General features: G+C 40.7%; 3 protein-coding genes across 12 annotated transcripts in view; 1 reads left to right on the top strand and 2 right to left on the bottom strand.

Moving 5' to 3' along the window:
* oxr1a (oxidation resistance 1a) overlaps positions 1 to 5,441 on the top strand; it is a 180,639-nt gene extending 175,198 nt beyond the window's left edge. For all 9 annotated transcript variants that reach the window (XM_085290775.1, XM_085290776.1, XM_085290781.1 and 6 more), the window contains 4 exons: positions 1,837 to 1,989; positions 2,088 to 2,183; positions 2,866 to 2,939; positions 3,372 to 5,441. In XM_085290775.1, coding sequence (XP_085146901.1) covers positions 1,837 to 1,989; positions 2,088 to 2,183; positions 2,866 to 2,939; positions 3,372 to 3,507 — 459 coding nt within the window. In that variant the 3' untranslated portion in view covers positions 3,508 to 5,441. The remainder of the gene's footprint in view (positions 1 to 1,836; positions 1,990 to 2,087; positions 2,184 to 2,865; positions 2,940 to 3,371) is intronic.
* A 520-nt stretch (positions 5,442 to 5,961) lies between these two features.
* Positions 5,962 to 13,573, bottom strand: sqlea (squalene epoxidase a). Its single transcript, XM_085290783.1, has 11 exons — positions 13,051 to 13,573; positions 12,035 to 12,293; positions 10,636 to 10,813; positions 10,244 to 10,340; positions 10,006 to 10,119; positions 9,280 to 9,451; positions 8,697 to 8,792; positions 8,187 to 8,329; positions 7,820 to 7,916; positions 7,594 to 7,681; positions 5,962 to 7,130 (listed from the first exon to the last, which is right to left on the bottom strand). Exons 1-11 carry the CDS (start codon positions 13,327 to 13,329, stop codon positions 6,938 to 6,940), a joined length of 1,716 nt encoding a protein of 571 aa, XP_085146909.1. The 5' UTR covers positions 13,330 to 13,573; the 3' UTR covers positions 5,962 to 6,937.
* Positions 13,574 to 14,866: 1,293 nt separating this feature from the next.
* Positions 14,867 to 21,876, bottom strand: LOC146563598 (uncharacterized). Of its 2 annotated transcripts, none has more exons than XM_085290771.1 (18): positions 21,798 to 21,876; positions 21,344 to 21,463; positions 21,092 to 21,283; positions 20,754 to 20,825; positions 20,137 to 20,245; positions 19,489 to 19,565; positions 19,020 to 19,092; positions 18,744 to 18,856; positions 18,645 to 18,670; positions 17,688 to 17,825; positions 17,448 to 17,557; positions 17,267 to 17,359; positions 17,093 to 17,176; positions 16,894 to 17,008; positions 16,686 to 16,791; positions 15,358 to 15,540; positions 15,202 to 15,276; positions 14,867 to 15,119 (listed from the first exon to the last, which is right to left on the bottom strand). In XM_085290771.1, exons 2-18 carry the CDS (start codon positions 21,344 to 21,346, stop codon positions 15,087 to 15,089), a joined length of 1,602 nt encoding a protein of 533 aa, XP_085146897.1. In that variant the 5' UTR covers positions 21,347 to 21,463; positions 21,798 to 21,876; the 3' UTR covers positions 14,867 to 15,086. The 2 variants fall into 2 exon arrangements, with proteins under 2 accessions (XP_085146897.1, XP_085146898.1); XM_085290772.1 differs by having other exon boundaries at positions 21,092 to 21,269.
* Between the last annotated feature and the right edge of the window lie 1,091 nt (positions 21,877 to 22,967).

Genomic DNA, 22,967 nt, shown 5'->3' with positions numbered 1-22,967 from the left:
CTGGAAATCTGACATGTAAAAAACTGAGGATTTGTTTTACTTTCAAAATGTCGTAGCACCCAAACAAATTAAGTCATCAGTTCATAGAGCTACCTTGCAGTCTTGATTTCCAACTGTGTGTTTGGGAAAAGGATTCATTCACTGCTTGAATAAGTTTAGTAGCATTTGTTAGGTGGGTAGGTGGATACACTGAGCAGAAGCAACAGCACCGACAAACAAATCGCCTGATTTTTGTCAAGTGCTTATTTTCAGTGACCAACATTTGTACGATATCCCTGTTACAATGTTTATGATGTCATCACAGAGAGTACTGCTGTCCATTCAAAGCTTTGTCAGTTAGTGGAAAACTAAACACTAACACGAAAGCCTTAAAATATACCTTTGGGTGTCAGCTACTGCTGCTTTGACTTCTTTTGTAGATTAGCTTTCTTTCCACCCTGGACATTAGTAACATAAACTTGCAATTGTTGTTTCTCTAAATATCATATAGAGATGAGAATCTAAAAAATAATTGTTGGATCCACAGTAGATGATGTTTTCTTAACTCTAGCTAAAATGCTAAAGCTAAAATTTAGGTAACCAGTAAAAATGAGCAGGTGACCAGCTGGTGACTGGCTTTAATATATATTGTCAGTACAGGTCCAGACTCCTAGTGCAGGTGATAAGAATTTTAACATAAAAGTTATTGTGAGGATTTAGCAGTGAAATCTCATTAGTTTTGACTGGTTATAACCTGGCCATTCCTCAGGTTAATGTTACATTCCTTCCATGAAAAACGCTGATTTAATAAATGTTATCAGTATCATAGTATTGATTAAGCTGTAAAGTACGTGTGTAAAGTTTCATGGCGGTCTAACTTACAAATTGTGATCTCAGGACGACAGCCACTTGAAAATCAGGACGCTTTACATTAGGCGCTGAAACATGAACTGGATAGTTTGCTCATTCAAAGCAGGAATCAACATGTTCTCTTTTATTTATTGTGTTCCGGATGATTTCAGGTAGATTTGGTTTGTTAATCCTGCCAACGCAAAGAGTTAGAAATAAGCGGTGACAAAGATGAAAGAGAAATGCATGAAACAGACATCCAAGTCACCAACCTTTCATGTTGTTGTTAGGTGTACTGTGTGCCTTGCAGGCACTGCAAGTTAACACACACCCAGAGCTCCAAATTAGTCCCACTTGGCTTATTAACCAATAGAGTGCCAATATGCAAGCTTTCTTTAATCACCCTGCGGACAGAGCTCGGGGCTCAGGCCTGGCTCAAAGCAGTGCAGAGGTGAGCTGAGTCAGGCCTCGCCTAATCGTGGCTTCATTCCCAGCCTGCTGATTATATGACTGCTGCAGCTCCACCACTGGAGCAAGTGCTGATCCAACAAGAAAAATGCCAAAAGGGACTGAGGAATTGTTTGAGCGTGAACAGAACATTTAAAGGTCCTTGTTCTGTATAGCAGTAAAAAGTTGTCACTTTAATTCCATGTTTTAGTCAGTGTCTGTTTTATCTGTCCATTAAAATGAGACATAAGTTGTACCGCTCCTCCGGCGCCTTGTCGGCATTATCTCCCCATACACCACAGCCGCCGTTAATCCTCGAGTCAGTCAGCAGCAGGGCAGCGTGCTCTCTCAGGGTCTGCTGGGCCTCTCTTTCTCTTGAGACTGCTCTCACTGTTTTCAGCCCTGTTACTCCTCCTTAAACGCCAGAGAGTGTTAAAAGGTCACCGCAGATGTAATTGAGCGTTGGTGGCTGTGGCCTTTCTGTGTTTCATTTTCTTTCTTTCATTTTTTTCCCTTCCTTTTTCATCTCTGTATTTTTAAATTTCTTTTCCCCGCACACAGCTTGCCAGGAATCTCCCTCCGCGGACCATCGGGTACCCATGGACGCTGGTCTTTGGCACTGCAAAGCACGGCATGAGCATTAAGACGCTGTACAGATCCATGCAGGCCCAGGACACCCCGGTGCTCCTGGTCATTAAAGACAGCGACGGCCAGGTACGCGCCCAAATTTAAGAAGCTAACCACAGTGGCACATTGTTATGGTACTGATCACCTTTTTGTTGTTGTCATTTTGTTTTTTTTAATAACTTCAGGTGTTTGGTGCGCTGGCATCCGAGCCCTTTAAGGTCAGCGATGGCTTTTATGGCACCGGAGAGACCTTCCTCTTCACCTTTAATCCAGAGTTTGAGGTATAACATTTTGTCACTGTTAGATTTTGTAACTTTTTTGCACTTCTGAATGAATATTCTTCTCCAATAATGGAGGAGTGAGGAGAACTAATGTTTGCATTTGCTCATAGCGACACACCCTGCAGTTCTCCCCACCTCTGCAGAGCTTTCAGCAGCTTGTTTTAGCTCTCTGGCCACCAGCTTTACTGCTTTGGTTCTCTGTAACTTCACTCCCAGTTTTAGCAGGCAGCTGTTTTTGGTGCAAAAGCCCTGTTAAAACCCAGTGTACACTCCCTGTTCAGCACCAGTCAGTCAGCAAGTAGTTGGTGAACAGAAAGAAGCATTTAGCAGCTAAGGAGCCAAATATTTCCCTCATGAGTTGGCAAAGACCTAGAAGGAGAATGGTTGTGTTATATATGGGAAGTGGCTGTAAAAACCACTCCAAAGGACCGCTCAGGCATGTTTGCCTGCTGTGTATATAGGAGACTTAGCACGGTGGGTATTTAACCTTTATATGCTTTTGTGTTGTGTTTAAAGCTTTGTGAGACAAATTATTTCATACATCAGCAGCAGACACAGAATTAAATATGATGTATATGCTGTATAAGTGTTTTTTAGTTTACATTTTCTCTTTCTCTCTTATATCATCACTGAATATGTCATACAGTATCTTCTAATATGTGCTCTGTTGTATCATGGGCAGGTGTACAAGTGGACCGGTGACAACATGTTCTTTATCAAAGGGGATATGGACTCCTTAGCTTTTGGTGGAGGAAGGTGAGCCAGAAATCTACAGACCACTGGTGCAACATATTTGTCATAATTAAATATGACAGCATGTCAAATTTAAATTCAGATTGACATAAAGTAGACACAAGCCTGCTGATGTCCAGAAATGTGGACTGCATTAGAAGAATGGTGTTATTAAGATATTTGCACTTTTGCGGAGCTCATAAGATCACATGCAGATATAAAACGTTCTTTTGTTTTGATTAAAATAATTGATGTCATGGTGACGATCAGTAATATAAGTTTGTATTTGTATATGTATGTGCCATTTGTTAGCTATCACACTGAGTAGTTGGTACTTTGCCCAGTACACTTACACCTGCAAGTTAAAAGCATAAATTGAGATAAAACGCAGGCTTTTTACTGCTGATCCTGAAATGGCTTGAAGTTGTCTAATGTATTTTCTTCTTTCTTCTGTAGTGGGGAGTTTGGCCTGTGGCTGGACGGAGACCTTTACCACGGCAGGAGCCACTCCTGTAAAACATTTGGGAACCCTATGCTCTCAAAAAAAGAGGATTTTTATGTACAGGACATAGAGATTTGGGCTTTTGAATAATCAAACCGTGCAACACAGGGGGGAAAAACAAGTCCTGGAACAGGGCAAAAAAAAAAAAAAGTGAGTAGGAGTCCTATAGAACAATGGCAACGTCCCAAACCTAACTGCACATCACCAGGGCTCCCCAGGCTGGAAGCCAGCTATTGGATGCTTGTTGTGCGTTACTACTGCAGTTATTACAGAGCTTTTTCTTTTCTTTCTTTTTCTTTTTTGTTTTTTCTTTGTGAAAAATGACCTTTGTGTGTATCTTGTTACAGCCTTGTGCAGCATCTTTGCAGAGTAGGGGGAAGTGAATAAAGTGTCGCTAATATGAGGCTGTATGTGAGGAATGACGGGAGGGAATCGGGGCGGGGATGACTAAAGAGGACCGTCGGAGCTCCTCTCCATTCAGAGGTGGTGAAGATGATGGTGGCTAAGGTTTGGGACTGCTGCAAGAAGAGAGAGGTGCCCCACATTGTGCATTAGACCTTTACGGAACCTCAAGGAGTCCCCCACCCCCCTGCACCCTATCAGACCCCCGAAAATCTCCTTGGTTCGGTAGGACGTTACTCACTGTGCTCTCAGTTTTGACAAAGGGAGACAAAGTTAGGAGAGACGCAACCTGAACACATTCCATTCCTCTTGGCGATGGCGGACTGTCAACAGTACAAGTGGTGATTTGTGGTAAACACGCGCATACAAAACACATCAGCAGCAGGATACGATGACACTCGACTCAGAGAAGGGAGAATATTTGCTGTGTGTGTGTAGTTTTTTGGGGCGGGGTAGTGTTTTCACAGTACAGTACAGTTTTTGGTTGTCCTCTGAGGCTAAACTTATAGAGTATCGTGTATTGTAGTCCTCCTGTTGTTCACTGTCATAGCACACCATCTGAAAGCACATAGCTATAATCAGATCACCCATCGTCGTAATGTTCTGTTCAGTGGGTGTATGTGTGAGTCCAGCTAACACCGGCTCCTCTCGCAGGATGCTGGCTGTACTGTTTGTAGACAGTAACGTGTTGCAATAGATTTGTGGAATATGCAAAATAACTGTCCTGTGACCTCAAATAACCCGCAGGTCGTGGCAATTTCGTCGCCGCCTGTCACTCTTTCAAGAGAGAAGACTTGTAAAGCTTTTACGTCTTGATACACACTTGCTTTTTCTGGGTATCGTTTGAAGAGCCTGAGACGTGTTTATCTGTTTTACATGCATATATGACAATTATATATTGGTATATATGATTATATATGTTTATATAATCATATATATATATTTTGCTGTTGAGTGTGACAGTGATTATATTTGTGCTGATATTTCAGCTGTTACTATATAATGTATATTACCCTGTAAATTAATGTTAAAATAGTAGATTTGTTCCTAATATATATATATATATATATATATATATATAGAAGTGTGGATTGATGGGTTGCTTCTAGCACTTTAATCTGGTGTAAAAGCGATAAGGCCAGGTTCTTAGGTTTTCTTAGCAGTAGTTGTACAGTACCTTTTGTTTTTTTTATTATTATTAAATAGATCATTAAGATGTTAACTGTTAATAGAAAGCTTGCTGCTACCTACATCAACAGGGGTAAGCCCTTTTACTGTGTCTAAAAGGAAAAATGACACAATGGAAGAAGGAAGAAGGGTTGAATGTGGTTAAATGTGTTAGCAGGCTTCGGTTTTGCTCCTCACGTTTGGCCGCCAGGTGAGTCCCAGTAGGTACAGGTAGGTATGCAGACAGATGATGGCGGGTGAAGGAACGTGTACATTACATGACCCTCCCCTTGCCGTGACGCTTTCTCCCGCCCCCTTTCTGGTCTTCCACGCCAGTATTCGTGTCCTCGTGGAAAGTCACAAAGAATAATATGGATAATTCTTCCAATTCTTTCACCAGACTATGATGTACCAGTGATGTATAAATACCAATAAAGCTGAAGTAATTGTTCTAACCTTGTTTTCTGTTTTAATTTTTTGTCTTTCGTGTGGTTAAGGCTGCACCGATTGATAAGGATAAGGTTGCAGGTGTTTGCTGTCTGGAGTGTGCCACTGTGGTAATGACACTCATGCAGTTTCAGATTATTAGTTGCTACGTGTTGAATGCAAAATCATAAACTTTGTCTTGTCATGATCGTGTTTCAGTGTTACCTGGTGCAGCTACTCGGGGAGAAATACTTTTAAAGCTAAGTTATGCAACTAGACTGACCAATTCAGTCAATCCAATATTCATTTCTGTGTTTTTGAGTTTTTAATTTTACATATCAAGTATTTTTAAATCACAGGGGACTCTCCTCCGATCTGGTTTAATAAACAAAACTTGGTTTGGTCTCCCTACAGTTGTATATTTATACATCGTTTATATATAAAATAAAATGTGACACCATTTTAATTTTGAAAACCTCATCATATTCTAATGGATATTAAGTGCTGTGCTGCTACGATGGATCCTGCAGCTGTGAGTGAGCCTCACCTACTGATCACAGTTAATAGTGTCCATTTGTGTCCTTGGTATAGTCACTCTTTTTGTTATTAGACATCTTAGTATTAAAAAAAATGACAAACAAATTAAGTTGCAGTAAAAATGATACACTGACAAAATTGTGTCCTGATTTATTTCAACAAAACGGGCAAACACGGGTAAACAGCAGTGCTGAATCTTCTCGAGTTCCTTGTCCGTCAGCTCAGAGGAAACAAATGCCTGAGCTTCATGCTTCATACTTGTTCCTGATGTTTCAGGTCCCACACAATCCAAATGTCCCCCGAGGCATTCATTCGTGCTGTGTCAGGTCTTTATGGACATCCAGCACGAGTAAAACAGTTTGGGGATCATTATTGGGTTCTGAAATTATAATCTTCTGGCAAATAGCTGCACAGTCAGAGTAAAGAAACATAAATGTCTTATAAAACGTCCCGCATTACAACAATAAGGTTAAAGCAACAGTCTTGTTTAAAGGGGAAACAGTAGAAGACAAAGTTTGACAGTCTTTAGACTTTTTCCTCCACGAAAACAGGCACAACACTAGATTCACTTAAAGTGCAATTTACAGGCAATTTCCACAACATCCTCTGTAGGACACTGTCATCATCAGTGCAGTAGATCTCAAGTGAAGCAGAATGATTCTCACGTTAAATACTGTCCAAATTACCCAAACACCGCATCATCAAAAAAAAAAGAGGCAATGTATTTTCATCAAATTCAGGTTTGGCAGGAATAACTGTCACTAATGTAGTCCCCGGTCCTCTTGGGAGACAGGGCAGACTGTGGGTGAGCACAAAACGAAGCTACCGCAGAGCTGAAAAAGGCATTATGTAGAACCATCTTCAGTAAGGCAGAAGAATATTGTAGAAAATCATCAAGAGAACAATTCTGGCTAAAAGTGCCATTTTCAGCAGGAAGTCAACTTTTTTTCTTCCAGTTGAGCCCATTAAGTGTTCCCGCAGTTTATTTCTAGTACACCAGGTACTTGACTTCAGAGTAGATGAGAGGAAACATGACTGTGCAGGCTCGGTACAGGATGGCTGTGCTCTTAAATAAAGCTCGGGGTTTGGTGCTCCAGGATTCAGACTTGAAGTTGAAGTAGATTGCATACAGCGCCACGGCAAAGAAGTGTCCAATAAGGGTCAGGGGTTTGGGCGACAATCTGTCCAAAAAAAAGAAAAAAGTCAAACTTACAACCCCCTAAATCGTATATCTAAAAGTGCTTTTAGATTTTGAAAATTATCAAAGACAAACAAAATTGAAGCAGTGAGGAAAAAGCCAGCATGGCTCTCTGAACACAGATTCCTCTAAAGCTCACTGATAAATGTGTAGTATATGTAAACACTTGCTGGGTGTTACATGAGAAACTCTTTATGTGATCAGACATTAACTACCTCCCAGCAGCAGTTGAAAGAGATGCAGTGTGAGCTCTGGAGGATCTGACAGCAGAAACAAGCTTTTATGCTAGGCTAAGCTAGCAGTGTACCTGTTGTAATGTCACATGTCACAAGTCTCACTATTCCTATACTGAATAGGGATAGTGAAGGCAACCAGGTAAACTTCCGCAAATGTCAAACTCTTCTGTTCAGTTTGGTTTGCTGTGGAGGAAAGCGTTTAGCACTTACACTGAGAGGAGTCCAATAGGCCCAGCAACGCACTCTCCACCGAGCTTAAAGTACTGGAAGCAGGCCTTTCTCAGCTCATGAAGAGAATCTGAATAACAGGAAAAACATGGATGAGAATCCAAAGTACAATTAATGCAGATTTTGAATTTAGTACTAAAAGCCAACATTTATTATCTTCCATCAGTGCTTTTCATGTGCCATTAGACGGAGGCAGGCAGACACTCACTGTCAGTGGCTGCAAACAACTCATACAGCGCCTGGGCCAACACATTCACCACAAAAGAATGTGATGACTTGCGTTCCCAGTCGAATTTTTTCTTTGCCTGTTGAGAAGAGGAGGGGGGGAAAAAAGTGTGATATTGCACACATTGGGCTGCAGCTTCTTACCAACAGCAGAGGAAATAAAAGGACACAGAAAATCTGACAGCATAAATATAGCTGCGGCTTGCAGTCACACAAAATGTGACTTAGAAAAAACAAATCAATGAATGTGCTTTCTGTTATTTTTACACTACACAGTTTTGTTTTGTTTTTAATAATCCTTTGAATTTGGGGAAAGGTGTTCTAGTTACAGCAAGCAAATGTGTGCTCACCTGCAGCACGGCCCTGTCGTCATATAGATCGGTAATGCTCTTCAGCAGACTCCTCCAGATGCGAACGTCATTAAGAGCAACACTCATCCCTCCTCCCGTCAGAGGGTGCCTCATGTTGTAAGCATCACCCAGGAGGAGCACGCCTGCGAACAACAGACAGCTGTTTGTCTCGAATCTTATCTCCAGATGGTCTTTTTAATTTTCGGCACTTTAGCAAACATCTCAGCTGGAAGCGAAGCACATCTTTAAGAGTTATACTTGTCTCTCTTTGACGCATTCCAAAAAAATGGTTTCTCTAAGTTAAGCCTTTCTTACCCCGGATTCTACTTGTTTCCTAAAAGGTCAATAAAATCCTTATTTACCTCAAATACAAATGAACTGTTAATTAGTCCAAAGAGCTCTTTTCTTTTGTTTCTTTCACCTTACACGGAAACATACATAATCACAAAATCACAAACACACCTCGGGCCACTTCCAGCAGAAATCAGTCAGTCAATAAGACTTCAGTACCTGGCTTGTTGACAGGGGAGGGCGGTAGGAAGCTGGCAGGCATGGACCTGAGTCGATCGTTCTGTAGCGCCATCATGAAAGGCTCCTTTAGATGCTCTGAAGGAAGGAGAGAAAGGGAGAAGGCAGGAGGTCGGTCAGTGAGCCAGCTCTGTGGATGAAAGCCCAAAGGTGCACGCTGCGCACATGCACAGGGGAAAAAAAAGAAAAAGCTTTTTTTTGGTTTCTGAATGTACATTTATCAATTCATCAGTGAGCCTGACTCCAGCATTCCAGCTGGACCTGTGTCAAGGTTACTGGGGTGGCTGCTTTAATACTGTGGCTTTGATATTTCAGCTGAATAGCAGAGCACACCGTGAATGTCAGTTCTGTCGACTGCAGCTTCCTGGGAGGTGCGCACCTTCTCCTCACCAGCAGCACTCTGAATGGTTTCCTGCTTCTGGCACCACGGTCTGACTCTTCTGATCTCCACATAACCTTCATTTGTCACTCAGCAGTGTTTTTTTCTCTCTTCTCTCTCTGCTTATCAGGGATTGTCACACAAAGACACAACCCTTCAAGAATAAATAAATTCTTTATCATTCACCTGGCAGCTGTGGGTAGATTTTCTCAGCCATGTACTCTGGCAGGTTACGAGGCATCTCCCCCCTGATATCCACGAGAACTCTGGTTTGAGAGGAGGAGATCTGGTAGATGAGCACTGGGCTGGGATTGGCCAGGACCAGCTCAGCGTGGTTTGCCTTAAACTGCGGACAGTCCTGCAGAGAAAAGTGGTGGATTCATTATTATTATTGTTTATCATATATTATTATTATACTACATATTAATGCTAACTAACTAGGTATTTCTCTTTACTATACAGTCTTTAAAAATATAACATATTTTGTGGTGAACTTGAAAGAAAGGCAGGTATGAAATGTAAAAGGTTTGAAGTAATAAGGCTTTGCATTGATTTTCAACCAATAAATCATTGGGCTGACCTTGAAGACCTTGGGAGGATGTATGCCATATTTTCATGGATTGCCAACATGACCCCACCCTACACCCCTAAAAGTTTTGGTTATGAGTTTTACAGTTCTGGGATGTTGTTTTCAGTTTTCTGTGGGAGCTCTAATGGAAAGGCAGTCACAACAGTTTCTTACAGCTGGTTGCAGACTGCTTTTCATCTTCTTCTAGTTTTGTGCACCTTTGTGTGATTTGTAATTCTTGTTTTAAAATTGAAAAATATACTCTTGGGGAAAAAAATGAATAGGATTCATCAGTAACAGAACACATTTCAGCGCGTCACTCTTTCAGCCTGAGCTCCACGTACCTTCATCAGGCATCCAACAAAGTGAGAGGAGATGCGAGCCTTCCCGGACACCAAGCTCTTTCTGAATTTGGAGAAGCAGCCGTCGGCCACCACAGTCAAAGCCGCGTGGACCTCCTGCGGGACACACAGTCATCACACACCCTCTGATGTAAATACGGTATTTCTTTCAGCAGGCAAGAGGGAAACACGAGGCGGTGTCTAACAGTTCTGCTGGTACCACTGAGCTCCCTCTTCTCACCTTGATGTCTCCAGTTTCTTTATCCTTGTACTGGACTCCAGTTACGCAGCCGTCCTCTTCCTGCAAACTGGTCACGGTGCCTTCTATGAATGTGACACTAGGGGGCGCAATTAGACAGTTAGAAACGTCTGGACTTTCCTGCCCACAGAGCAGAGAGATCATAGAAAAGTAAAGACTGACTCCTTAAGCGCAATATGTGTCTCTGATTTAGCTGAATGTTAAATCTCTCTAACTGAAAGTCTGTCATTGTGTATAAAGACATACAGTGAGTAAACCAAGATTCTTATTATTACTCAGAGCAATCATGTAGGACAGAAGAGCAGGTCCTATATTCTTCTGTTCATATCAGCCACTTGGCACCTAAAATATTTCTTATTCGTGACTCTGCTTACTTTGGCTCGGCCATGGCGGCTCTCCTCAGGCCCATGATGAATCGGCCGTGATGAAAAGCTCGGCCACAGTGGATGTTTTTCTCCTGCTCTGGGTAGGGGATCTCCACCTCGGCGCCACTGTCTATGTCGTGGATCACATAGCCGTGCACCAGATGAGCATCCAGACCCTCCACTGAACCTGAAGCCGAACACAGAAACAGATAACTATTGCACATCGCATATTCGCTATTTATTTAGTCCACAGATGACTCGGCGCAAAGGTTAAAAGTGGCTACGGTGGGTCAAATAACACAGGATCAGGTTGAAATGACTGGTGCGCACTGAAAGTCCAAAGTTACTGACAGGATACATTTGATGTCCTTAAAGAGTGACATCGAGATCTAGAAGTATTGCTCCAAGTATAATTTCATAAAGCTTTGAGGGAGCTGCTGGATTATATTTATTAATAAAAGTTCATATCATGTATGCATACTCTACACTAGTGCGTTTAGAACAGAGAGGGGAAAGCAGCAGCTTTTTCTAAATATCTGCCGCAGCTTTAAGTTTCTAACAGTATCATTTACAGCAAGATGGAGCCCCAAACACAACGTTAGACGGACCCCCAGCAAAAAGTAACCAGCCAACATCATGCTGAGTGCTGAAAAAACGACTAAATGAAGATCAAATGGGAAATATGAAAAGTTTTTTATCTTTATCTTCTTCTGTCTTTAACAGTTATTCGCTAAAAGGTGGGAGGATCGAGCCAAATATCGCTAGTATCAGCGCTAGTATTGGTGTTGGAACCATGTTATGCTTTGTTTTTCTTTTCTTTAACCTCCTAGGACCCTATGAGGACATCACATTTTGGGTTATTTATACTCAATTTTGGTTCAAAAATGCTCAATTTTTGTTTACAAGGGCCTGATATCCACTTACAAGGACATTATACTACTGTTCTATCGAAGTTTTAAACAAATATCCTCATATGTGGCTCTCATTTATCTTAGAAACAAAAATTAAGTTTAAAAAAAATCTGATAATTCTTTGTTTTTACATTCATCAGGTCCCAATCAGCCCAAATATCAAAGAGAAATTAAAAATGCATGCCATGGAAGAGTTCGGTCTTAGGAGGTTAAGAAATGAAACATTTTATGATAACGTGAAACTTTATCTTCACTTAACTTTACCTTAAATTTACTGCTTAATTCTGATAGGTGTATGGAAATACGCGATATCACCTTTCAGTGAGGCCCACTCAGGGAACACAGCAAAGCAAAAATATATGACGGGCATGATAAATATTTTAAAGCCACAAAGAAAGAAATAATAATCGGCTTTTGACCTCATTGCTTTTGAAAAATAGTTTCCGAGGCGAAAGGCTTAAACTGTCATACAGGTGAGTGCTTGTGAAGTAACAGACCTTCCAGTCCGAGCTCTCTGAGTGCTTTATATCCTCCAGGCTGCAGCAGCTCCCCCACTATCCTGTCCGGCTCCTTCAGGTCCCTCTCCACCACCGTAACACTCCTGCCATCCCGGGCCAGGACGGCCGCCATCGCCGAGCCCAAAACCCCTGCCCCAACTATCACCACATCCGGGTCCCGCTCCCCAGGTGAGCCAGATGCTGAGGCACCGAGTGAGGCAGAGGAGCCCGTTTCCACTCTGTTCCTTGTTCTCCGGCCCTAAGAACAACCACACTTTCAATGTAGGTGTAAAACAGTCATATAAGCTCTGACCGGACACACTTCAAAACTTCCAGGCTTTCGGGAGAGCGAGAGAGAGAGAGAGAGGGGGGGGAAGAGTTCAATACAGCTGCTCAAAAAAACAAAAAAAAAGAGGCAAAAAAAGAAGGAGGGGGACACTTAAATTAAACACCAGCTCTTGGTGAACAGGCTGAAAATCTTCACACCGTGTAATCTGTTGAGAACAAAATGACACGACAGTGGGGGCTGGATTCAAACTCAGGCCAAAAGTCTCCCAACAGCGGCTGTCTCCTGGTACCTCATCCACATTCTTGAGGCTGTTCTGGGGGACACAGCGAACCTTTTTGTAGAGGCACGTATGAATTTGCCATCCTGAAGGTTCTGGGCTACCTGTGCAACCCCACTATTATTCCGCCAGCAGTGACAATTACACTAGCAACAAACAAGTCTGGAGAGGAAGAAGAGAAGTGGTTTGGGCCACCACCTTTAAACTCTTCTATTTTGGGTGGGGTGGGGGGTGGATTATTCCCTATCCGGCACCTGCTGATCTTCTTCATGAGTACCAAAGCAAGTTTAACCGACTTTGTGTTAAATCTCTGTGATTTTTTTTTTACTCTCTCTATAAAACATAAGTTGACCTGAATAGAAAATGAATCTAGTTTTCTGACTGTTATCACCCCGTGTGTCCCTTTGTTCCCATAATTAAACCTGGAGGAGTCCAGCTGAGGTGTCTTACCTTCTTGCAGCTCTTCTCTGTTTTCTCGCTCCTCGGCGTTGCAGTTTGGGGGATTAAGTGGTTGATAACAGGTAACAAAGACAGGCTGCTCAGGAAGAAATTAAGCACCCGAGAGACTCGGAGCTTCTGGCCGTGAAAATAGGCGATATACGAGAGCAGCAGGCCGGCTGTGAAGAATAAGGCTGCAACCATCGCAAGGTCTCTCTGAGCAAAACTCAACACCATGTTGGACTTCTTATAAAGGTACGTAAAGCTTGCTATTCCCAGGAAAGTCCACATCTTTTTTCTTTTTTTTTTTTATTTACAAAAAAGTAAATTAAGGCTAAAGTTCAAAAGTAGGAAGAAGAAAAAAAGTTTTAGGCTGACAAAAAGGTTCAAATAATAATTGTTGTATTGTATATTTTTTTTAGGTTCCTCTGGAGTAAATTAGTGAGCCCGGAACCAGCAGGTATCTTTGTAAGTCATGGTCACCGGGTCACAGACAGCCGGAGTGATGCTGCTGAATATTTTATGACAATGACAAACACGGACCACTTTCGATTGGCTGCTTTCACATTCCGCCGCTCCCATTGCTCAGCCCTCCAATCAGGACAGACGTGATGGTGAGCAGAGCTCACGCTACGAGCTGATTGGTTGATCACGCCGGCACCGGGCCTCTTCTGGCCTGCTGATTGGACGGCGGTCCAGTAGGATGGTAGTATGATTTGATGTCAGTGGAAAAGGTGCGCTTTCTTTCTTTTCTACAGTTCAGAGGCTGAGTGGGAGCAAAGAGTGTTCATGTGGGACAGGAGTCCTGCTCCGCGTCACTCATAACCGCTGCCCACGCGCTCTGACCCGAGCAGATAAGAAAAGCCGCCAGTACGGAGTAAATCACAAATATAACTAGCCTGGACTAAAACACACCATAGTGAGAGTTTTAACGTCGACCGTCTTCACGTCAAAGCGGTACTTCACAGTCCAGGTTTAAACCCTGAATCACACGCCCTGTTATCCGGGAAAAGGTGCAGAGTGAGAGCTCTTACTGAAGACAGCGCTGTCAGCGCTGTTTACGTAATACACATCCAATCAATCGATCAATCAAATCGACGATATCACACAGCTGGAGAAGCTGTGATAATGAGTCGTGTTTGTTTGGGTAGGATTAAAAAGCTGCTTCAGTCTGTAAGAGTTCAAATTATATAGAAAAAATATATGAAGAGTTACAAAGTGTGATGTTCTAATACATACAACACAGTCTGAGTTAAAATGCCTTCATCTCACATGTAAACACCTAAGTCAGCCTGCATATGTTAGATTAGATCTTTATTGAAGTCTGTTTTCATGCAGAAATGCGCAGTATTTTATAACTCCAGCCTCTAAATCATTTGCTGCATTTCTCACTAGAAGTGTTTTTTTAAACACTGCTAATTAAAACATGTCCTTGTAACTGTCTGAAGGTGTTACTTGGGACTAATAATAGTGTCTATTTCACTCCTTTTTTCTTAAATATTTCAAACTAATCAAGAAACTAACTACTCGATCAGTCCATAAACTACACCAACACATAACAGGTAAGAGGTATTTATGCTGTTAGCTTCAGCTCTGGAAGGGGCCTTTGTTTTTATAGACTTATGAATACTTTTGTTGTGTGATTTTAGTATTTTTGTGTGATTAAACGCTCTGAATATTACTTCCACTAGTGTTGAATCTATAAAATGACTAAATTGTTAGTCAATGATTAATATATCTGAGCAATGTAAATTCACCAGGTACACACTGTGCTATAGAAACCATGAAATAACAGTGTATGACAATAATAACGCATGCCAACAACTCCTCAAACACATATTGACAACATTTTTATTGAATTTAAGTGTCACTTCAAAAGTTTGCGTGACTACAAATGCATGACAGGACTAAATAAAGTACAGTGTTGAAAATGAGTGGGCTTTCCTACAAGTAAGGCATCACCTGACGGCCAATGCTGCATATGCAGAGGTGTTTTGATCATATGTAGTGGTTAAAGACGGAGTCATACTTTTCTTGCTTCCCTGATGTTACTTCTGGCTCACCGTTCTGCTAATGAAATCCTGAAATAACAAAAAGACACATCATGTAGAGTTGCTACAAATATAAACTCCAGTTTAAATATAAGCTCAAGCTGAGTCTTACCTCCATCTCCTCTAAGGTGGCAGTACCATTCTCCACCTTCTGTCCGAGGCCATGACTAAAGCTTGAGTACCGCTCCTGTTTAACATTACACATAACTTGCATTTTCCTATTAATATTATTAACGTATACTTTACACTCAAGTAGCTGCACACATACCCGCATCATACTAGCAATAACCCCATCCTCAATGATGTGAACGGCGTTCCTGAGTCCTCTTGCAAAGGCGTCCATGACTCTGATGTGACTAATGAACAGGTCCTCGAGGTCAGTGGACTCTATGTGCGCCTTTGCAACAAAGTTCAATCCTCCTGGATGCAGGCCGCCTTGTTCAACAATCACCTGGACACACAGAGGAACGAGGAAGTTCGATTATCTCTCATCTAATGTTATTAACAGTGAAACCATTGATCTAAAAATTCATCCTTTTTCATCCAAGCCAAGCTTTGTTTTAATCTAATCTAGCATCATTCTAACAGATGCTAGATTAATGATTGATTCATCTAAACTAGCCATAGTAACTCATAAAGTGCAGTTTTAGAATTTTTATTGTTTTGAGCTCACATAGATTTAGACATAAAGAGTACATGTCATATTGTGGGGACCCAGCAATGCATAGCTAATGTTAAGTATTGGCTTGTTGTCCAGTACTAATGTATTATCTGAAAAAGGCTCACTGCCAGTAATGCACATGCCAAGCTTCAACACAGACTGCACTAGATAATCTCTGGTACTGGAAGCTTTCTGGTCATTTTCTAATAATATACTATTGTAAGTGACCAGAGTTCTGTTGACCAATCATCTTTGAGTAGGCTTTAGTTTCACACTAAACGGTCAATATGGATCGCAATCATCAGATATTCACTTGTAGCCAGGCAACACTGAAAGAGATAAAAAAACAAAAAAAAAAACACTGGCTACTGCTCCAAGTAGCCAAATCAACAACCAACCTAATAAGCTCTCAAATTACTGTCATCTTCTGTCCAGTCTGCAACATTTACTTAGAATTTCATTTTATCAGAGGCAGGCAGACCAATTCTTTTGATGAGCATTACTGTATGCCATCTCCCAAGCACAAATCAGATTATAAAGCTAGCAACTACCTAGCTAACAATAAACATGCCACAGCACTTAGCTGCTAAAGACTTTTTCTACACTTTCCTAATGAGGAAGGAAGAAAAGTGCCTGCCTGACAGAAATTTCCAGTCAGCAGCTAGCTAGTGAACAGAGGACTCAGCTAATAGTAATACATATTTTTACTGGACCCCAACCAACCTACACTACCTCTAAAGGAAGAGTGATCGCTGGATTTATATTTGTTGTATATTGTTGTACATGCGAGGCATCAAGAAAGTGTAACCACCTATTTAATCATTCCAACTGCTGCAGTTTACCAAATCTTGTAAATTTCACCTAAAATATAGCAAACTTAACTTATATTGACTAACATCACTTTAAATAAACCGTTATATATTTAGTTAGCTTACTTTCATGACCAAGGTGGTGTTCCTGATGTCCAGGGGGCACTGATCTGTGTCCCACCCCAGGTAAGGATAGCCTGTGTTGGAGTCAATCGATCCCAGCATCCCAAAACTGTGCACCAGCAAGCAAGAATGATTAAAAAAACAAAACAAACAAAAAGCATGAACATGCTACAAAGTTAGATTTCGGTTACTTCACAAGAGAGTGACTCACGCAGATGCCATGACAATATCGTGTCCTCCTAGAGTGGTGTGGTTGGGCTCAATTTTTAACTTAAAGTCACTGTCCAAACCAAAATGCTTTAGGAATCCTATAAGACTCATTGCATCTACAGAAAACAACAGACATAAGATGCAACACTGAAGAAGTGTATTGGCTTAGGTTACTTTATGATGAGCTTTGGAAGCCTCACCGTAATCATACTGGTGTTTGCTGGGCTCCTTTTGTTGGGGCGCAATCAGAAACTGACAACTCAACCCAATCTTCTCTTTGTAGTCTGCAGACAAACACGCAGACATGAAACAGAACAGACACAGCTGACAAACTCAAAACTCAAAGCCTGTCTGCTGTTCACGTGCACACTTACTGACAGCCATTTTGAAGAAGATGGCCATGTGATTGAGTTCAACAGCAACATCAGTGTTATGGATGGAGTGGAAACCTCTTCCTCCCCAAAAAACTAAAAAGCCAAAAATGTGCCGATTAAAGCGCCACTTACACAGAAGAGTCACAACATTACAAGATCGTAACCATCAAATCCATCATACCAAAGTTTTCTGCACCCAGCTTCTTGGCGATTTCCAGACTTTTTTTCACCTGAGCACCAGCATAGGCCAGCACATGGCAGTCAGGGTTAGTGGCTGCACCATTCATGTACCTGTAGTACGATGTTTATAGACAGAAATCTGCATAACTGACTGAACCATTCATAACTTTCTGTGCTCCTGAAACTCAGGTTTAACAAAAAAAGAAAAAAGTGAGGTTTAAGGTATGACTACAGTGTTAACCTTAAGTGAGTAAAGAGGTTACAGGTGATCCACAGCAACTTCACTCCAGTCTGGTTCTGTAGCTTGAGAGCCAGGTCTGTTATTTCATCCAGATTGCGGTTGGACTCCTCCAGCGTGGAGCCCTCAGGGGCAATGTCTCTGTCGGGGGCACAGGGCTAAGCACTCAATTTCAGAGCACCAGAATAATACAGTATACAGATACTATTACCACTGAGTGAAAATACCCTCTTATCTCCCAGACCGTACAATTATACATAAAATTGTCGCAGAAAACATGTAGAAATAAAAGCATATGAGGTGATTATACTGTAGATAATCAGGGAATGTGGATAAAAATGTTCGTAATCCTCATATAGTTAATGCAATACTTTTGTTAAAACCCTTCAATTAAAACTGAAAGTCTGCACTTTAGTCACATCAGGACCTTTTCATTTTAAAATCATGATGGTAGTGTGCAGAAGCAGGTCTACAAAAATACTGGTGGCTGCCAGTGCTACCCCTCAGCCTCATCGTAGATGCACCTACAGTATAAATTAGATAATGTTAGGTCATTTTGAGAAAACCTGACCTCTGACCTTGAATTCAAGGCCACCGAGACTGAAACTCTTCTGATTGTTAGTAGATGCAGCTTTGGAATGAATGTGAAAATCCTATCTCACCTCATTCTCAAGTTATCGCATTCCCAAACTCAGATGTCCATGCCATGTAAGAGCTGAGTTTGTGTCTGTCCATAATTGTGACATGGATGAAGTTCCAACCATATTTTGAGCCTAATCAAAGCATCCTGGTAGTTCTAAGTATATCTGAAGAAAACTACAGCCCAGACTGCACTGGCTATTTTCATGAATTCAATGTATAACTACATGCACCCCATAAACATGGTACATTATGTTCTTCTACATTCCACCAGAACTTTGTCAGGTCAGGGTGAAATCAAGATAACTTCAGCTTTCTTACCTGTCATGGAAAGTGTAATATTTTACCTGTGAAAACAAACAGACGTCAATGAGGAATTATACTGTGATCTGGTCAGCTCTGAGATATTAAAAGCCTCACTCCAAGCTTGGTGAAAAACTCAAAGGCTGCACAGAGTCGCTTCCTGGCTGATTTCATAGGAGACCCTTTATTCCAGAGCCGGTGGTGGGTTGGAACTCCAAAAGGACCGGCACCTACCAAACAGAAAACAAGGCAATATTACAAAGGAGATGTGCTGATCTGAGAAAAGTAAAACTGTATGTGTGCATGAGTCAAAGCCTGCGGGACACATTTGTAACCATCGACCCTCAGACTGTTTAATGAGTTGCACGAGTGTTGGCTAAATCGCAACATTACCCGGTCCACAGAAAGAGTGCCAGTAGCAGACTGAAAACCTCAACCAGTCCTCCATCGTCCTCCCCATCAGCACCTGCACACAGGAACACCGAGCTCCACACAGCCTTACACAACTCTAACTGTGCAGTCAAAACCATGACACAAACAGAGTTAGGTCAGCATGTTATTGTATTAACCTCCTGAGTGGCCCCGGAGCAAAAATGTACAGCTGACATTATGATTTTTTCCAATATCAAACTAAGACGACTAAAAACATCTGCATAGATAAAGCAGTTTAGGTTGTACTGTGCAGTTAATTGGATTTTGAAACAGTGTGTCCTGGAGCATGCCATTATTAATGTCGCACTTTAATAACAAACAAGAAATAATTACATCAAATTCCAATTATTTGCCCACTTTGGTTTTCTACCCCTGAGTCTGCTTGACATATCTGTGTGTGTGTGTGAGTGTGTGTGTGTCTCTCACCTACCTCTTCTGCACTGTAGTGTTTAAAACACATGACATCACCAGGTCCAGCATCGGGTTTATACTGGATTTTGGGAATTCCTGTGCAACATGTTTTTTAATATTTGTTTTAAAACATCCTAAGGAGTGACAGCTCTTTCAATATTAACTTTGGAAAGACCAGCCTGAGGATAAAAAGGCTCACAGATTTAGTTACTGCCATCAAATCACATGTAAAACACATTTTACAGACTTGTTTTTACATGATTCCATTTTATCTTTTATCTTCTTGTTATCATATTTCAGTTACCTTTCTTATTGCCTGCATCTAACTTTTCATTGATTTATTTACATTTTTAATTGTTTTTTTCTTTTTTAATTATCTGTGTGCAGGCATCGTCTATTTGTTTAAATTGTTCCCTGTGAGTATTCCTTTTGTCTGTTTGCCAAAGTACTTTGTGATCTCTGTTCTGGTAGTTCATTATTATTATTATTCATCTTGGGAAGATGGGAAGAAATACATTTTTAAACAAGTTATTTAACTCAGAGTGAAGATCATATAAGAGTGGTAAAAGACCACAGACTGCAGCAGGACACTAAGCTTTAAGGTCTATAAACCCTTTTGGCCTCCCTCCCTCACACACACTTTACCGTTTCAAAAATCTCTGTTTACCTGCAAAGAACTTCTCCTGCGCTGCCATTTTTCGGTCCGCACTACGAGCCCTGCCAGCAGGCGCTAATTTCTTTTGTCTTCCTCCCTCGTTGGTTCCACTACGCGGCCTCTGAACATGTACAGGTTTTCAAGATTCAGCAAAAGTTCGTGCAATACCAAAATTACCTTAACTATTATCAGTGCATATTATTTGAAAACAGTGATATATATAATTACATCCGAATGTGGCGACCCGTATCGTCTTTGAATTTGAATCTACATGTTTTGCTTGTTCACAGTCACACTGCAAAATGGGCGCACTGTTCATTTGGACATCAATTTATTTTTCATTCACTGGTCAAGGTTTGATCTAGCTTTAATGAGTCAAAAAAACTTCATAATGGTCACAAAGTGATGCAACTATTGGATATAGAGTGCATTTTAAGTGCCACTTGTACATCTGTACAAAATAAGACATTTGAGACTGCATGCTGACAAATGTCAGGGTTACTTGAACAATTATATACCTGGCTTTAGGTTCTAACACATTTTAGTCACACAGACTTATAATGTCATCTATGAACTTTTACCTATATAAAGTATAAAGTACTATAGTGGAAAAGGGGCATAATATTTACCTTAATACACTGCAACGGCTGCACAGCAGCCAGTGGGTTCCCATCTTTTTGACACTGGTCCCATTCCAGAATCTTTAAGATAAAATATTTATAAAGTATGAGTTTTTATTCTTATGTAATAAAATTACTTAATGGCGTTTTCTCTGAAAATCAATCAATCTAGCAACAGTACTTGATATGGATGTCTTAAAATCTCTGCCAGGTCTACAGGTTATTAATGTAATTACTTAAACATATTTATTTCTATTTTGCTAATGTACTGTTTGTCTTTTAGTTGCTAATAAAAAATTGCTGATTTTAAACACTATTTAACTACAACACAAACAGTTAATACATACCCAATTTTTAATGTCAACCGTCATACTAAACCAGTAAAATCCGGAACACACTGCTGCTAGCGTTTTCTGTATGCCAGTGTGTCCTCCTATTGGACATGAATGAAACTCATGAAAGATCCTCCTGGCATCGTCCATGGTTTTAACTACTCTTCTGGTTCCAAAAAAAAGAGTTCTCCATCTACAGAAAAAAAACTATTTACAATGTATTTAACCAAATATGTGATTTGTTAATATTAACAAAAAATTACTGACCATTCAGTTTGAATTTTGAGGCATATCTTCTGAGGTTTTGCCTCTGGGCCTTGTCATATTCTGAAGGGTAGGACCCAGCAGAAAGTAACGAGTATATCTCTTCCCATTTCTTCTCCATATCTACAAACGTAAACAGACATTTTCTTTTGAGCTTCAATATGTGCAGCAAACAATGCATACAATTTAACCTATTAAATAACCACATTACCTAAGTAGACTTAACAGAATATAACGGTCTTATCACTCAGCAAGAATGCACTGCAAACTTTCTAACTTTCTAGATAACATCATATGTGTACAAGCTTAAATCATGACTTGAAACTAGACTTAACCGAAGCTGCAAATTCGATAATTTTGTGGAAAACGCAGACAGCACGTTCACTTTAAAATTAACAAACATTCACAATGGCTTAAAAAAATCAAGTATCCACGGCAATAAAGTATCAATACTTACCTATTTTCCAAATATCAAAAACGTAGCATGAAATTACAGGCGGACGCTATCCCTGAAAATTCCGGTTTTGTGTTGTGCGCATGCGCAGCTCATGCGCAGAAGCAATGGATAGGATGGTTTGTCAGGTAGGATGGATTATCAGAACACAACCGCATCATCGCTGCAGATGAAGGTTTGCACATTTTAAGTGGCAGTTGTAAATTTTATAACCTGTAAAGAGAATTAGTGAAACAAATTCATTCATTTTTCTTTCTACTATATCCGCCCGTCCCTTTTTTTACATGAACAACTACAGAAACCACTTGTTCTTTTTGATGGCTAAAACGAAATGGTGCTTTACCGCCACCAACTGGCAGGGAGTGGGAATAACAAACAAGAAGCGTTCATATTCTCTTAAATTGGAAACATTACAACATCTGCATTTCCCGGAGGGGTAGAATTGCAAGGTATCCATCGTCCATCTTTTTAGCACTGCTACTTGAAGCCCACTATAGCGCAAATGCTTACACATTCATAGGCCAATAGTAATATAATAATAGACAATAAAAATATAATCCAAGCAACACAGTGCTTCCAAATCTTGTTTTTCTTTCCTTACACGTTCATTGCTCATACATAAAGGATGAGTGAGTGTGTAACCATCAGTTCAGCCAGCGTTGAAAGTGCAGAGAAAACATAAATATCGTAGAACTAACAGGAGAGTGAGAAGATCCTATGAAACTTGAGAAATCATTGGTGGACTAAACATATGACATGACAGGTCGCCCTCACTGCTGCTGAAAGTGGCACACTTTTGCCCAACGGCATGCCATTAAATGGCAGCAGCAGGAAGAATGCCAGAGTGCACAGAAAAAAAATGTATCTGAAAAGCAGTTTCTTCAAAAAACATAACAAAACAACAACAAAAAACCCCAAACAATCTGCATCAGAGACAAAAACTGGCTAAGAAAACAACCAGGTTACAGAAATAAGTTTAATGTTCATTTCTGTCAGAGGGATGTGGACTCAGTCACTGGATTAAAATCCCATTCAGTCAAATATTAGTTTTTATCACCATGGTAGCTTTACTCATCCCTATTTCCTACAGAAATAATGACAGTCAGGTAGATATTTATAGACATTTACCTCCAACATCATTGTTGCTCAGTGGAACTGTGCTGTACTATAAAC

The sequence above is a fragment of the Mchenga conophoros genome, linkage group LG11 (genome assembly GCF_057382185.1).
Source record: "Mchenga conophoros isolate Kocher_MC1m ecotype Shallow Benthic linkage group LG11, M_conophoros_male_GT1.1, whole genome shotgun sequence".
In the NCBI taxonomy this organism is placed as follows: domain Eukaryota; kingdom Metazoa; phylum Chordata; class Actinopteri; order Cichliformes; family Cichlidae; genus Mchenga; species Mchenga conophoros.
This window is presented reverse-complemented; position numbering and strand designations above follow the sequence as displayed.